The 12,526-nt window shown below is 52.8% G+C and overlaps 1 protein-coding gene across 21 annotated transcripts in view; it reads right to left on the reverse strand.

The window, feature by feature from the left end:
• CACNA1B (calcium voltage-gated channel subunit alpha1 B) overlaps positions 1 to 12,526 on the reverse strand; it is a 300,242-nt gene that overhangs the window by 192,584 nt on the left and 95,132 nt on the right. For all 21 annotated transcript variants that reach the window (XM_068211531.1, XM_068211529.1, XM_068211532.1 and 18 more), the window contains one exon: positions 22 to 113. In XM_068211531.1, coding sequence (XP_068067632.1) covers positions 22 to 113 — 92 coding nt within the window. The remainder of the gene's footprint in view (positions 1 to 21; positions 114 to 12,526) is intronic.

Genomic DNA, 12,526 nt, shown 5'->3' on the forward strand with positions numbered 1-12,526 from the left:
CGACGCGGTCCCGACACTCACTTGGGATTCCCGAGACGAGTTTCAGGGGCCGCAGCACCCGCACAGCTCGCAGGGTCCGCAGGTCAAAGTCAGTCCCAGCAGTCGCCAGAATCCTGAGGGGAAATGGGAAAAAAAATCCAGATTAAGTGCAAATTCCTCTTTCCAGAGCATGGCTAAATGTGGTGTAAAACCAGCAAATATTGGAGCTGCTTTAAGAAAAAATTCCAGATTAAATGCAAATTCCTCTTTCCAGAGCATGGCTAAGTCTGGTGTAAAACCAGCAAATATTGGAGCTGCTTTAAGAAAAAATTCCAGATTAAATGCAAATTCCTCTTTCCAGAGCATGGCTAAGTCTGGTGTAAAACCAGCAAATATTGGAGCTGCTTTAAGAAAAAATTCCAGATTAAATGCAAATTCCTCTTTCCAGAGCATGGCTAAGTCTGGTGTAAAACCAGCAAATATTGGAGCTGCTTTAAACTTTGTGATCACATTGTGGATTGTGTTCAGTGCAAGGAATTAATTCCCACAAACTCCAGGACTGCTGTAGGAGAATCCCCAATCTCTGCCTGTTTATGAGGCCACTGGGCATCATCAAAGAGCTGCACCCTGTGCCCCAGGAAAGCACAGCCCAAAAGGAGACAGAGAGGAGGAGCAGAATCCCTCAGTTATGCTGGAAATTACCTACCAGAACTTCCCATAATAAATCCACAAATCCCTCAATTTGATGTCTGGTGTTTCCCATCACCTGAAGCAGTTTCTGCTCGGAGTTTCTTCTCTGTGTGCAGAATTAATTTTTGCTCAGAGCATCCTCTTGGAGGAGAGCGTGCAGAGAGCAGGGGGTGGGTCTGCCACACCATGAAACCCAGCCCCCAGAGCAGAAGGGGTCTTAAAAATGTGATGCTCTGCACAGAAAATGAAATGGATTCCCTGCTTTAGGGCACAGCCAGGGAAGAAATATTGTCCCAGTGTCCACAGGTGACAATGATGGGAACTCAGAGAGCCAGCACTGCCCCACAGAGAGCACAGCACAGCCACCTTCACCAATTCCTGCAGCACTGCTGGGGATGCTCCAGCAAAAACTTCCTTTATTTGGGCCTGTGCTCATCTGAAGGTGGGGTTTAATGATCCTGGGGGGCTTTTTCAGCCTAAACAAGTATGATTCTAATGCAAGCCAAGGCCAAACCCTCCCACCAGCCCTCCATCCTCTGCACCACTCCCAGTGACCATGAGAATCTGCCTTTCCCCCTCCTTTTCCTGATGACAGGAGCCCGTTTTTCCCATTTTCTTGACACCAGGAGCTCTTTTTTCCCATTTTCATGCTAACAAGAGCCCCTTTTCCTCAGTTTCTTGACACCAGGAGCCCTTTCTGCTTAGTTTCTTGCTAACAAGAGACCTTTTAGCTCAGTGTTTTTGTAACAGGAGCCCTTTATCCCCATTTCCCTGATAACAGGAGCCCTTTTTCCTCAATTTCCTGGTAACAGGAGCCCTTTTTCCTCACTTTCCTGATAATAGGAGCCATTTTTCCTTAGTTTTTTTGATAACAGGAGCCCTTTTCCCTCAGTTTCCTGATAATAGGAGCCTTTTCCCTCAGTTTCTTGCTAACAGGAGCCCTTTTTTCCTCATTTTCTTGTTAACAGGAATCATTTTCCCTCAGTTTCCTGATAACAGGAGCCCTTTTTTCCTCATTTTCTTGTTAACAGGAATCATTTTCCCTCAGTTTCCTGATAACAGGAGGCCTTTCCCCTCAGTTTCTTGCTAACAGGAGCCCTTTTTCTGCAGTTTCTTGACCCCAGGCTGCAGAGCATTCAGCAGTGACCAGCCACCATCAAACCAACCCAAGGAAAAGCAGGGTTTTCTGAGAGCAGCTGTACAATTGCACTCTGAGCCGTGCAGGATGTGGCCGTGGCAGTGCAGAGAGCACTCCCAGAATAAATCCCTGTCCTTAATTTACTGAGTGACTGAGCCTGGCCCAGGGAAGAGCAGGCTCAGCATTGCTGGGCGGAAAGGGCCAGACTCCATCAGCAGGAGGTGCTGGAGATCAGGAAAAAAGCCTGCTGGGATCTTGGATGGCAGGAGGCAGAAGGCAGCCAGGACATGAGGAGCTGAGTATTTATTCTATTGGACACCTGTTCCCACATTTTCACGACCTTAAAATTCCCATGACATCAGCTCCATGGATGCAGTTGGAGCACGAGCAACAGGAGACAATTTAAACCAAGAACCAGCACTTGCAGAGCCTTCTAATTTAATCTGCTGCACCCAGGCCAGTGATTTCATCCTCTGCTCCCTTCCCTCCATCCTCACGGCCTAATTGCTCACTTATGGACCTGTGCAGTGTGGGAACAACCCAGGGAGGAAATAATCCTGAACAGCCACCCTGGGTGAGTTTCCCAACAGCACAGTCAGTCTGAGCTGAGCCAGGATGGATTGGTGCTGTCACCAGGCTGAGAGAAAGGGTCCTTTGTGACCTTCTTGTTCTGGTTTAAATTCAGAGAGAAAACGGGAGGGAATGGGTGCCAGCAAATGCTCCAATGGGATGAAGTCGTCATTCCAGAATTTTCTTCCAAACTGGCAAAACCAGCCTGTTCCAACTCTGGCAGCACACACAAATCCCCTTTCCCAGGAAAACTCCTGCATTTGACCATTTAAGTCATGAATTCTGACATCATTGTCACTGTCACCCCCCAGTTAACCTGCACGGGACATCGTAGAGCCACCACCTCCCGTGGCTGCAGAGCTGCTCCATGGGCTCCATCCCATCCCTCCCAAACACCACAGACCCCCCCAGCAGGGCTGAGCTGGCCCTGCTCCCTCTGCCCATGAACCCACCGCTCTTGGAAAACAAAACAGCTCAGGTGTTGTCGAGAGAGGTTAAAAAAAAAAAAAGAAAAACAGCTGCAGGCTAAACAAAGCTGGGAAAAAAGCTTGGAATGGTTTGGGTTTCTCTGGGCACCCTGCACCAGGGCCTCCCAGGGAACAATTCCTAATTCCCAATATCCCATCCATCCCTGTCCTCTGCCATCGGGAGCCATTCCCTGTGTCCTGTCCCTCCATCCCTTGTCCCCAGTCCCTCTCCAGCTCTCCTGGAACCTTCTCCTCTCCAGGTGAGCACCCCCAGGTCCTCCAGCCTGGCCTTGGGCACTGCCAGGGATCCAGGGGCAGCCACTGCTGCTCTGGGCACCCTGTGCCAGGGCCTGCCCACCCTCCCAGGGAACAATCCCCCCCCCCCAATATCCCATGTAACTCTGCTCTCTCTCATTCTGAAATCATTGCCCCTTGTTCTGTCACTCTGCCCATATAAAAAGTCCCTCTCCCTCCTTTTCAGAAGTTCCTTCAGGCCCTGGAAGGGCTCTGAGCTCTCCCTGGAGCTTCTCCTCTCCAGGTGAGCACCCCCAGCTCCCCCAGCCTGGCTGCAGAGCAGAGGGCTCCAGCCCTGGAGCAGCTCCAGGGCTCCTCTGGACTCTCCGGCAGACTCCTGGGGGCTGAGGGGGCAGCTCTGGGGCTGAATCCCCTTTGGAACCTTGCAGGTGAGTGAGGCAGAGGCTGGCAAAGCCCAGGCTGGGCATCCAGCCCTGTCCCTGCAGCCCCCTGGCATTCCATGCCCACCCCCGTGGCTCTGCAGCCCCAGGCAGGCTGTGCCAGCAGTGGAACCAGGGGCCTGAGGCTTTAAAAAAGTGTTGTGGTGTCAGCATCCATGCCAGGAACCCTCGGGATGTCAGGAAGGACCCGGGGGCAGCAGCTGGAGCACAACAAAGCAGCTCAGGAGGGGGAACTGTGCCAGGGTGGGGATGGTGCCTTTCCCCCCACAAAACCAAAGCTCATTTACAGGATTCCAGTGCCTTAAAGTGCCTGGGAAAACATCTCAGTGAGGGGGAGACCTTAGTTAACATCATCTGGGGCTTTTGCCAAAGCGCCACCTTTGTTTTACTTTTTCCCTCTGAAAGCTCATAAAAGCCACTGCGAGTTAGGTCAGGAAGAGTGGGAAATCATCCTTAAAAATAAAAGAAATGGAGAGATCAAAGGAGCCAGCTGACAGGCACATCCCAAAATCCTGCTGGAGCATCCCTGGCTGCACAGCCAGCAGCTGAGAACAAAGCAGAGGTAGTGGGGCACCCAGTGCCAGAAGAGGAAATCAGTTGGGAAAAGCAAAAACAAGAAGAAAAAATCAGATTTTAGGTGATAAATGGCTTGATCTGCTGCCATTTCTGTGTCTCAGTGGGTTGCACAGAAGCACAGAGATTGGATAGGTTTGGGGTGTTGCCTTGGATTGCATTCCCAAGGGTTTAAGTGCAACAAAATCAGTTCCTCTGTGGACGTTGTCTTTTTTGTGATGTCCAAACACCAAACCTTTCTTATTTTTGTGCTGCTGAGGAGGACCTGGGCACCCCCCCGCCATCCCTGGGGGCTCAGGACAGTGGCACTCACTCCCCAGTTTTACCATCACTTGGTTAAGTGTTGCTTTTCTCTCTCTCTCTCCTCCACTAAGGAGCCCTGACTGACAGCTCTTCCCAGAGACAGCCCAGCTGTGGGATAAATGCTTGATAACTTTTATTCCAGCAATGCCTGGAATAAATTATGAAAGCAGCTTGTTCCTCTGGGTATAAAAGAAAGCAGAGAATAAAGGGAAAGTTCCTTCCCTGAATGTTCTGATATCATAAATAATTAGCAATCCCTTCCTGTAAGGGGCTGGGACCTCAGGATTGATTTGTTCTGGTTCAGCAAGACCCCGGCTGCCAGACACAGGGATGAACATCCTTAGTGAAGCCCTGAGCGAAGAAAATGCCTTGGAATTCCTTCAGGCTTAGCCCCAGTGCTCCAAATCCTGAGGACTGGAGTGGGGAAAAGCAAATCCTGTTCCTCAGGATCATCCCCACCTTGTCTGAGAGCCATTAATGCTTCCCATGGGACCTCACCACTGGATATCACTGGTGCCACTGGTGAGGAGGAATCACTGGAATAACTTGAGGGTATTTTAATGTAGCCTTGCTAATTTTTATAAATTCTAGTCCTAGAAATAACCCCAAAACCTCTGAGAAATAGAAAACTCCAGTAAATAATCCCCATTCCCTAAACCTGCCTTGGAGCACACCCATTCCCAAAACCTGACAGAGCACCAATGACACTGACAAGCCCCAGTGACCCCTGGGAGTGGAATCCAGTGGGAAAACCAAAATAACAAACTTCATGAAGATTGGCTGAGTAGTTTCATGTGTTTCCCCATCTGTGGGTCACCTGCAGGCTGACTGTCACCTCTGTCCTTCCAGTGTCTCCTCTGCTACCCACAGGCTGCAGAAGAAACTGGGAAAAGAAACATGGCACCATTCTGGCCCTGAACTCCAGCAGACAGGCAGCACCTGGAGGTGCCACAACCTCTGGCCCTTTGTGCCACCAGGGCACCCCAGCCCCCGTTTCCAAGTGGATCATGAAGGTTTGGAGAGGATGAAGCCCATGGCCAAGGGAGAAACCCCGCAGCTGCATCCCCTGAGGGCTGCAGGACTGTCCTGGAGGCGCTGGCTGCTCAGAGCCCCTCAGCTGCTGATGCCTCAGGTCTGAGCTTTTCTATTTTCACAATCTGAGCTGCTTTAGTCTGTGGGTCTGGGCTTCATATGAGGGGATGGTGAGCTCTCTGCACAGAGCAGGGAGACAAAACAATTCCTTCTCCAGCTGGGCACCAAGGACAAATGATCCAAATCTCAGGCCCAGGAGCACAAACAACGTGGGCTGGAGAGAGAAAAACAAGCAGGATGGGACTGCATGGGCTGAAGCTGGAATGGGACAATGAACTGCAATGTGCCAATGGAGCAGAGCTGATCACAGTGAGAGCCCCCGGGAGCACTCGTGCATTTTGGGACCATTTTGGTTCACCTTGGGTGCAGCCCTGGCTGGGCTCTGGTGCTGCCCAAGGTGGATCCATGGAGGCCTTTGAATAAATCCCTGCTTTATTCTTTAGCTCTGTGCAGTCTCTGTTCCAGGGCAGCCCTCACAAGGCATCACTGCAGGGCACAGCAGCACGAGCCATTGTCACCCTTGTGCCACCCGCACGCAGCCTGGGGACACTGCCCGGTGCCGCTGCGGGATGTGGCCTGGCGGATTGCCCCAGCCAGGACCTGAGGGCAGCACAGGCACCCAGCCCAGGGGTGTCCATGGCCATGCCCTGGGATGTGGCTGTCACTCTGCCCAGCTGGCTCGTGCCAGGCCCGCAGTGGCAGCGCTGGCAGTGCCACAGCCCCGAGTGGGGACACGCGGGGATCAGAGTGCTTGGAAAGGGGCCCTTTGCCACTAAGTTTGATTTCAGGGCCTGTGAGCTTTATCTTGACTACCAAAGCCACGGAGTGGAGCCCCGGCCTGGGCTGATAAGTCCAGGTGAGGTGCTAATTGCAGTGTTTAATTTATGGCAGTGCCAGGTTCTGCTGGTGGCTCTGTCACTCGGTGCTGGTGACTCCCCACCAGCTGTCCTGTCCCTGCCACACAAAGGGCCTGGCTTGGCAGGTCTCTGCTTCTCCTTTGGATCACCAACACCAGACCTCAGCATCCCAGCAGAGCCTGCATATTCCATCTGATCCTGCCCCTGACCTCCACATGGACAGCACAATGGACAGATCCCACCCTTTCCTTCCAGCAGAGCACCTCAGGCTGATCCCCGTGCTCAGATAAATGTGTTTGTTCCCAGATGGATTGTATCCATCAAAACAGCCTCCCTGCAGTGAGGGATAAACTTCTCCTTAGCTCTAACGTGAAGGGAACAGAGGGCAAAGTAAAATACACCCAGGAAATGACAATATTTGGCAGCAAAGGGCTTCAGAGGCACAAACAGCCTGCCCAGAAGAGGAGATTCAGAGGGGATCCCATCAATCCATAAAATACCTCCAAGGCGTGTCAGAGGATGGTGCCAGACTCTGTTCAGTGACAGGATGAGGAGCAATGGCCATTAACTAAAACACAACAATTTCCACATCTACGTGAGGAAGATATTCTTCCCCTGAGGATGGCAGAGCCCTGGAACAGCTGCCCAGGGATGAGGTGGAGTCTCCCTCTCTGGAGACATCCCAAATCCACCTGGACACATTCCTGTATCACCCGTTCAGGTGACCCTGCCTTGGCAAGGGGTTGGCCTGGATGATCTCCAGAGGTCCCTTCCAACCCCAGCTGTTCTGGGATTCTGTGATTCCCTGGTCTCCCCCAAAACAGGTGCATTTCTGAGCCTTTTGTTGCCAGCATTACATTCACCACCAGCCTCCAGCAGTGCCCAGAAGGGAACACAAACTCCCTTCTCCTCCTCCTCTTCCACATGGCAGAAATGCTCCCAAGTCCTGGGGGGAGACAGAGCAAAACAGGAGCAGAATCCCCTCCCCAAAGCACCTGAAACTCACTTTTGTGAGTGTAATTCCTGAGCCAGGCTCCAGGGAGAAGCCGGGGAGGGAGAGTGTCTGGAGCCAGCCCCTCCTCTGCTACGGCCAGCCACAGCAGCCGGGCAGGGAGGGCCGCTCAAATCCACCAAAGGAGGATTTGCAGGGCTTGGATTGTGCCCAGGATGAAGGAAGATGTTCTGATGATGAGGCAGCTGCTCAAAGTCCTTGCTGCTGCTAAGCAGGAGAGACAGGGACATGCACCACTGCAGAGTGGCAAAGGAGGCTTGTTTGCAATCAGCACTGACAGCTGGCAGGAAAACCACACAGCCGAAACCATTCCAGGGAAAACGGAGTGCAGAGGAGTTAAAACCACCCTGCCCTTCTCTGGGGATCAGAAAGTAGGTCACACCTTGAGCCTCACCCACTAACAGCACAGAGGAGAGGTGCTGCTGGCTGTCCTTGGGAATGGCCACCCCAGAATGTCATTCCAGAGGTTCCTGAGGCAGGAGCTGGGAGCAGAAAGCATTTCCTGGAGAGTTCTGGTGCCACCCACCCCACGGTCAAGATATGAGGGGTTTTGTCTCAGTAGCAGACAAGATTCTTCATGGGGAATTTCGGGCTCAGCAAAACATTTCAAGTATTTTTACTTTAGGGGATGTAAATGAGAGAGCAACAGAACAACATTTGGGGATTGTTTCATTTGTCAAGTTCTAAAATGAAGCATCCCCAGCTTTAAATACATTTTCCTTTTTAGTGGAAGCAATTCTTGTCAAGCCTGCAAATAGTTTTGCCTTGATTTAATGCTGCCGTTTTCCCAAAAATTACAAACTCCCGAGCCCTGTGTGAGTGAAAAACATCACCCAAACCAAGCCCTGCCCTTCAGAGCTGTGCCAGGAATGCTGGAGGAGCAGAGCTGTGCTCTCCACGAGCTGCAAGCACAAAGCAAAGGGCACAGGCCAGCTGGTGGGTGGATGGGGGATGGATTTTCCTGCCAGGTGGGCTAACAGGGCAGCACAGACTGCAGGAGGAGAGAGCTCTGAGTCACTAGAACACATCCCAACCCTCCTTCCCTCCAGCACCACGGAGGAGAAGCTCCTTGCCAGGCTGCCCTGGGAGCTGTGACGAGATCTGTGTTATTTGGAGGCGCAGCCACCTCACCCTCTGCACCTGGCCAGCCCCCAGGAGGAGCTGCCTCTGAGCTGGGCAGGAAATGTCAGCGCTATCACATCCCATCAGTGCTGGAAAAGCAAAACCAAACGGGTGGGAAGAAGAGCTCAGCCTTCCCCACTGGTGCCGGGAGAGGGATGGCAGCAACAGCCAGAGAGGGGAAGGAAAAGCACCAGCCAGTGCTGGGCACATCAGTCAGGAGGGAAAGGACACCTCGGGGTCGGTGACTCTTTCCTGGGCCCCTGCACTGCGGGGTTTTGCCCACCCAGCCACAGCTGAAGCGAGCACTGGACTCTGGAGGGCTGGGGGATGTCCCAATGCAGCCCCTCACCCCAAATCACTGCTGGCGGGGGGCAGATATTGAGGAAAGATCAACGCTCGTGCAGAGTGAGAGCCAAAACCATCCATGAAATAAAGGGAAGGCAGACAGGGACAGGGACAGGGACAGGGACAGGGACAGGGACAGGGACAGGGACAGGGAGGTGATTCCTGCTGCCACATTTGCACTGTTCGGTGCTCTCTCCCCAGCCTCAGGGCACAGCCAGAGGGGGAGGAGTGGCCAGAAAGGATCATCAGCATCCCCACAGCTGGCATCGTGTCCTTCACCAGGGAGAGCCCCAAACCCACCAGAACTCAGCCAAGGTGGAGAACTTCAGCAGGATGTCAAACACTCCTGGCCTCGCTTTCCTGCAATACCACAAAACATCAGCACCCAGGGGTCCCTGCTGCCATCAGCACCCCAGCACCTCTGCTCCTGCTGCCCCTGCTGTGCTCAGCCAGCATGGGCCTGGGAGACACATGGGACACCCAGGAGGGACATGGGACACCCAGGAGGGACATGGGACACCCAGGAGTTGTGGGACATCCAAGGAGGGACATGGGACACCCAGGAGGGACATGGGACACCCAGGAGATGTGGGACATCCAAGGAGGGACATGGGACACCCAGGAGGGACATGGGACACCCAGGAGATGTGGGACATCCAAGGAGGGACATGGGACATCCAGGGAGTGATGTGGGACAGACGAGGAATGACATGGGACATCCAGGGAAGGACATGGGACACCCAAGGGGGGATGTGGGACACCCAAGAGATGTGTGACATCCAGAGAGGGATGTGTGACATCCAAGGAGGAACATGGGACACCCAGGAGGGACATGGGACACCCAAGGAGGAACATGGGACACCCAGGGAGGGACATCACCCAAGGAGGAACATGGGACACCCAGGAGGGACATGGGACACCCAAGGAGGAACATGGGACACCCAGGGAGGGACATGGAACACCCAAGGAGGAACATGGGACACCCAGGGAGGGACACGGGACACCCAGGGATGACTTCAACCATGGATAAAAACCAACACCAGGCTCCAGAGGGGCAGGGGCAGGACCAGGGTTTGTTGCTGTCCCCCTGTGGGTGTTGAACAGCTCCAGTCGCTCCTCAGGGGCTCTGAGGAACCACCCTGGGGGCATCACTGACAGCCTCCCCTCCAGCTGCCCCCTGGGCCTTCCCAGGAGCAGCTGGGAGCAAGGCGGGGAGCTGGAGTGGGGTTCAACAAGAAAACTGCACTCCACCCATTCCTGGCAGTGGCCCCAAAGGAAACTCAACAAAGCAATTCTTGGAGGCAGCAGAGCTGGGATGGCACCAGGCACTTCTCCACGTGGGAACTGTTTTCCCAGGGTTCTGAGTTACAGGACCCTTGGTCTCCACGGTGAGAGGTCTCTGGGGAGCCTTTCCCAATGAGTGCCCTGAGTAGGCACAGATTTGATATTCCTCAAACGGCAGATTTGATATTCCTCCAACACCTCTTGGCCCAGCCTGCTGCCCCAGAGATCCCAAATCCCAGCATTTTTCCACCTGCCCCTGGCTCAGCCATCCCGGGGTGCCAGTGCTCACACAGGGAGGCAGCCCCTAAATCAACAAGGCTGGACTAAAACTCAGGAGATCCTGAAAAAAAACCAAAACATTTAAACTCTCTCTTTGCCTTGTGATCCCTCAGATTTGGAGGCAGCTGGGGTCAGGTTTTCAAGCTTTATCCACAGGCCACAAAAATATAGATTTTTCAAGTAAAATCAGAAACTCTCCTCTTGCCACAAGGATTAAAATAAGGCCTCAGATCTCCTAATCTGACTTGTACTGTAATATTTCTTATTTTAATACAAACCTTATTGCCCCTCAAGGGATATAATTATTCCTCTTTCCCTGTTTTGTTGTTTTATTTTTGGCCAGAACTCTCACACCAAACATGCAGTGTTGTTCTAAGGAAAACACAGTTTGCCAAGGCATCTAAAATATTGTGTATTCCCTCCATCTGCTTCTCCTAAATAAACCCAGGGCCTTATCTAATATAATGAGTAGCTGTTGGCAATAATTTCATAGCCATCTGTACCGTGCTTTAAACCTGTTGCAAGCTGGGCTGTGGACAGGGAAAAGCCAGAATTTATTCCTTCAGCATCAAAACCAGAAACTGTAACTCCCCCTCTTTCTGTTTTTTAGGATAATTTAGCCATGACAGCTCCCATGCTGGGTGCTTGGGGAGCAGTATTTCATGAATGTGGCAAATAAATCCCATTTTCCCCCTGTTTTTTGTAGATAAAAGTTGAGTTCTGCAGCTGAGAAGGTGCAGGGCAGTTCCAGGTGTGCGCTGCCTCCAGGAGCTGGGTCTGCCACCCCCACGTGAGATCCTTCACACCCACGGGCCCTGCTGGGGATCACCAGCCCAGAAAATTCAATTCTTTAATTTAAAAAGTCTCTTCTGGCTGCACTCAGCTGCAAGAACCACAGCCTGCAAGGTTGGAAGGAAACCTAAAGCCCATCCAGTGCCACCCCTGCCATGGCAGGGACACCTCCCACTGTCCCAGGCTGCTCCCAGCCCTGTCCAGCCTGGCCTTGGGCACTGCCAGGGATCCAGGGGCAGCCACAGCTGCTCTGTGGCTGAGGAGTTCATGGGATAATAAAATCCCAGAATATCCTGAGCTGCAAGGAGTCCACAAGGATCGTCCTTTGCAACTCCTGCTCCTGCACCACCCCACCATGGTCCAGACGGATGATGAGGTGAATTCTCTCCCCATGGCCACTCAAACAGAGCCTGCACCAATTCAACAGCTCAAACAAATTTTATTTTGTTATTTTTAACCCTTGTTCTCACCCGTTTGGAGTGGAGTGGAGCTCCCACAGCCAAACAGAGCCACCACACCACTCCCCACCGGCCAAGCTGGGGAAAGAGGGATCCAGCTGTGTTTACAGGCTCAGGCTGCCAGATGTGCAGCAAGAGGAGGATGCTGGGGTGAATTTATAACCTTTAGGACATGACAAAGCAGATGTAGGGCAGCAGTAGTGCTCCACTACTTTGCACAGGATTCCAAAACCACAAAAGTCTTTGGATAAAGAGAATGGGAGGAACAACAGCTCAGTGCCAAGGAAATCTACAGAATTAAATGCACCCCGGTGAACACGGGCCAGAACCCAGATATTCAGAGATCCCAGCACAGCTTCTGTGTGCCCCAAGGCCATCTGTAATGACCCCAAGGATCACCTCAGCACCAACACAGCACACACTCATGGTCACAGTCTCCCTGGGCATTGGTTTGCCTCTCCTGCTTTCCTCCTTTTCCACCCATTTTTCTCCACCTTCCCCATCCCTTCTCCCCCAGCACAGCAGCAGCATCCCCTTCCCAAAGGCAGCGCGGGCTCACAGACACTCCCTGGGCAGCAACCACAGAATGACAAAGTGCCTCAAACTGGAAGGAACCACTGGAGGTCATCAAACAAAATCTGAAAGAGGGGAAATTTAGAGAGAGTTAGGAAGGAATTGTTCCCTGGCAGGGTGGGCAGGTCCTGGCACAGGGTGCCCAGAGCAGCTGGGGCTGCCCCTGGATCCCTGGCAGTGTCCAAGGCCAGGCTGGACAGGGCTTGGAGTGACCTGGGACAGTGGGAGTTGTCCCTGCCATGGCAGGAGTGGCACTGCATGAGTTTTAAGGTTCTTTCCAACCTGTAACATTCCCTA

The sequence above is a fragment of the Anomalospiza imberbis genome, chromosome 21 (assembly GCF_031753505.1).
Source record: "Anomalospiza imberbis isolate Cuckoo-Finch-1a 21T00152 chromosome 21, ASM3175350v1, whole genome shotgun sequence".
Lineage (NCBI taxonomy): Eukaryota > Metazoa > Chordata > Aves > Passeriformes > Viduidae > Anomalospiza > Anomalospiza imberbis.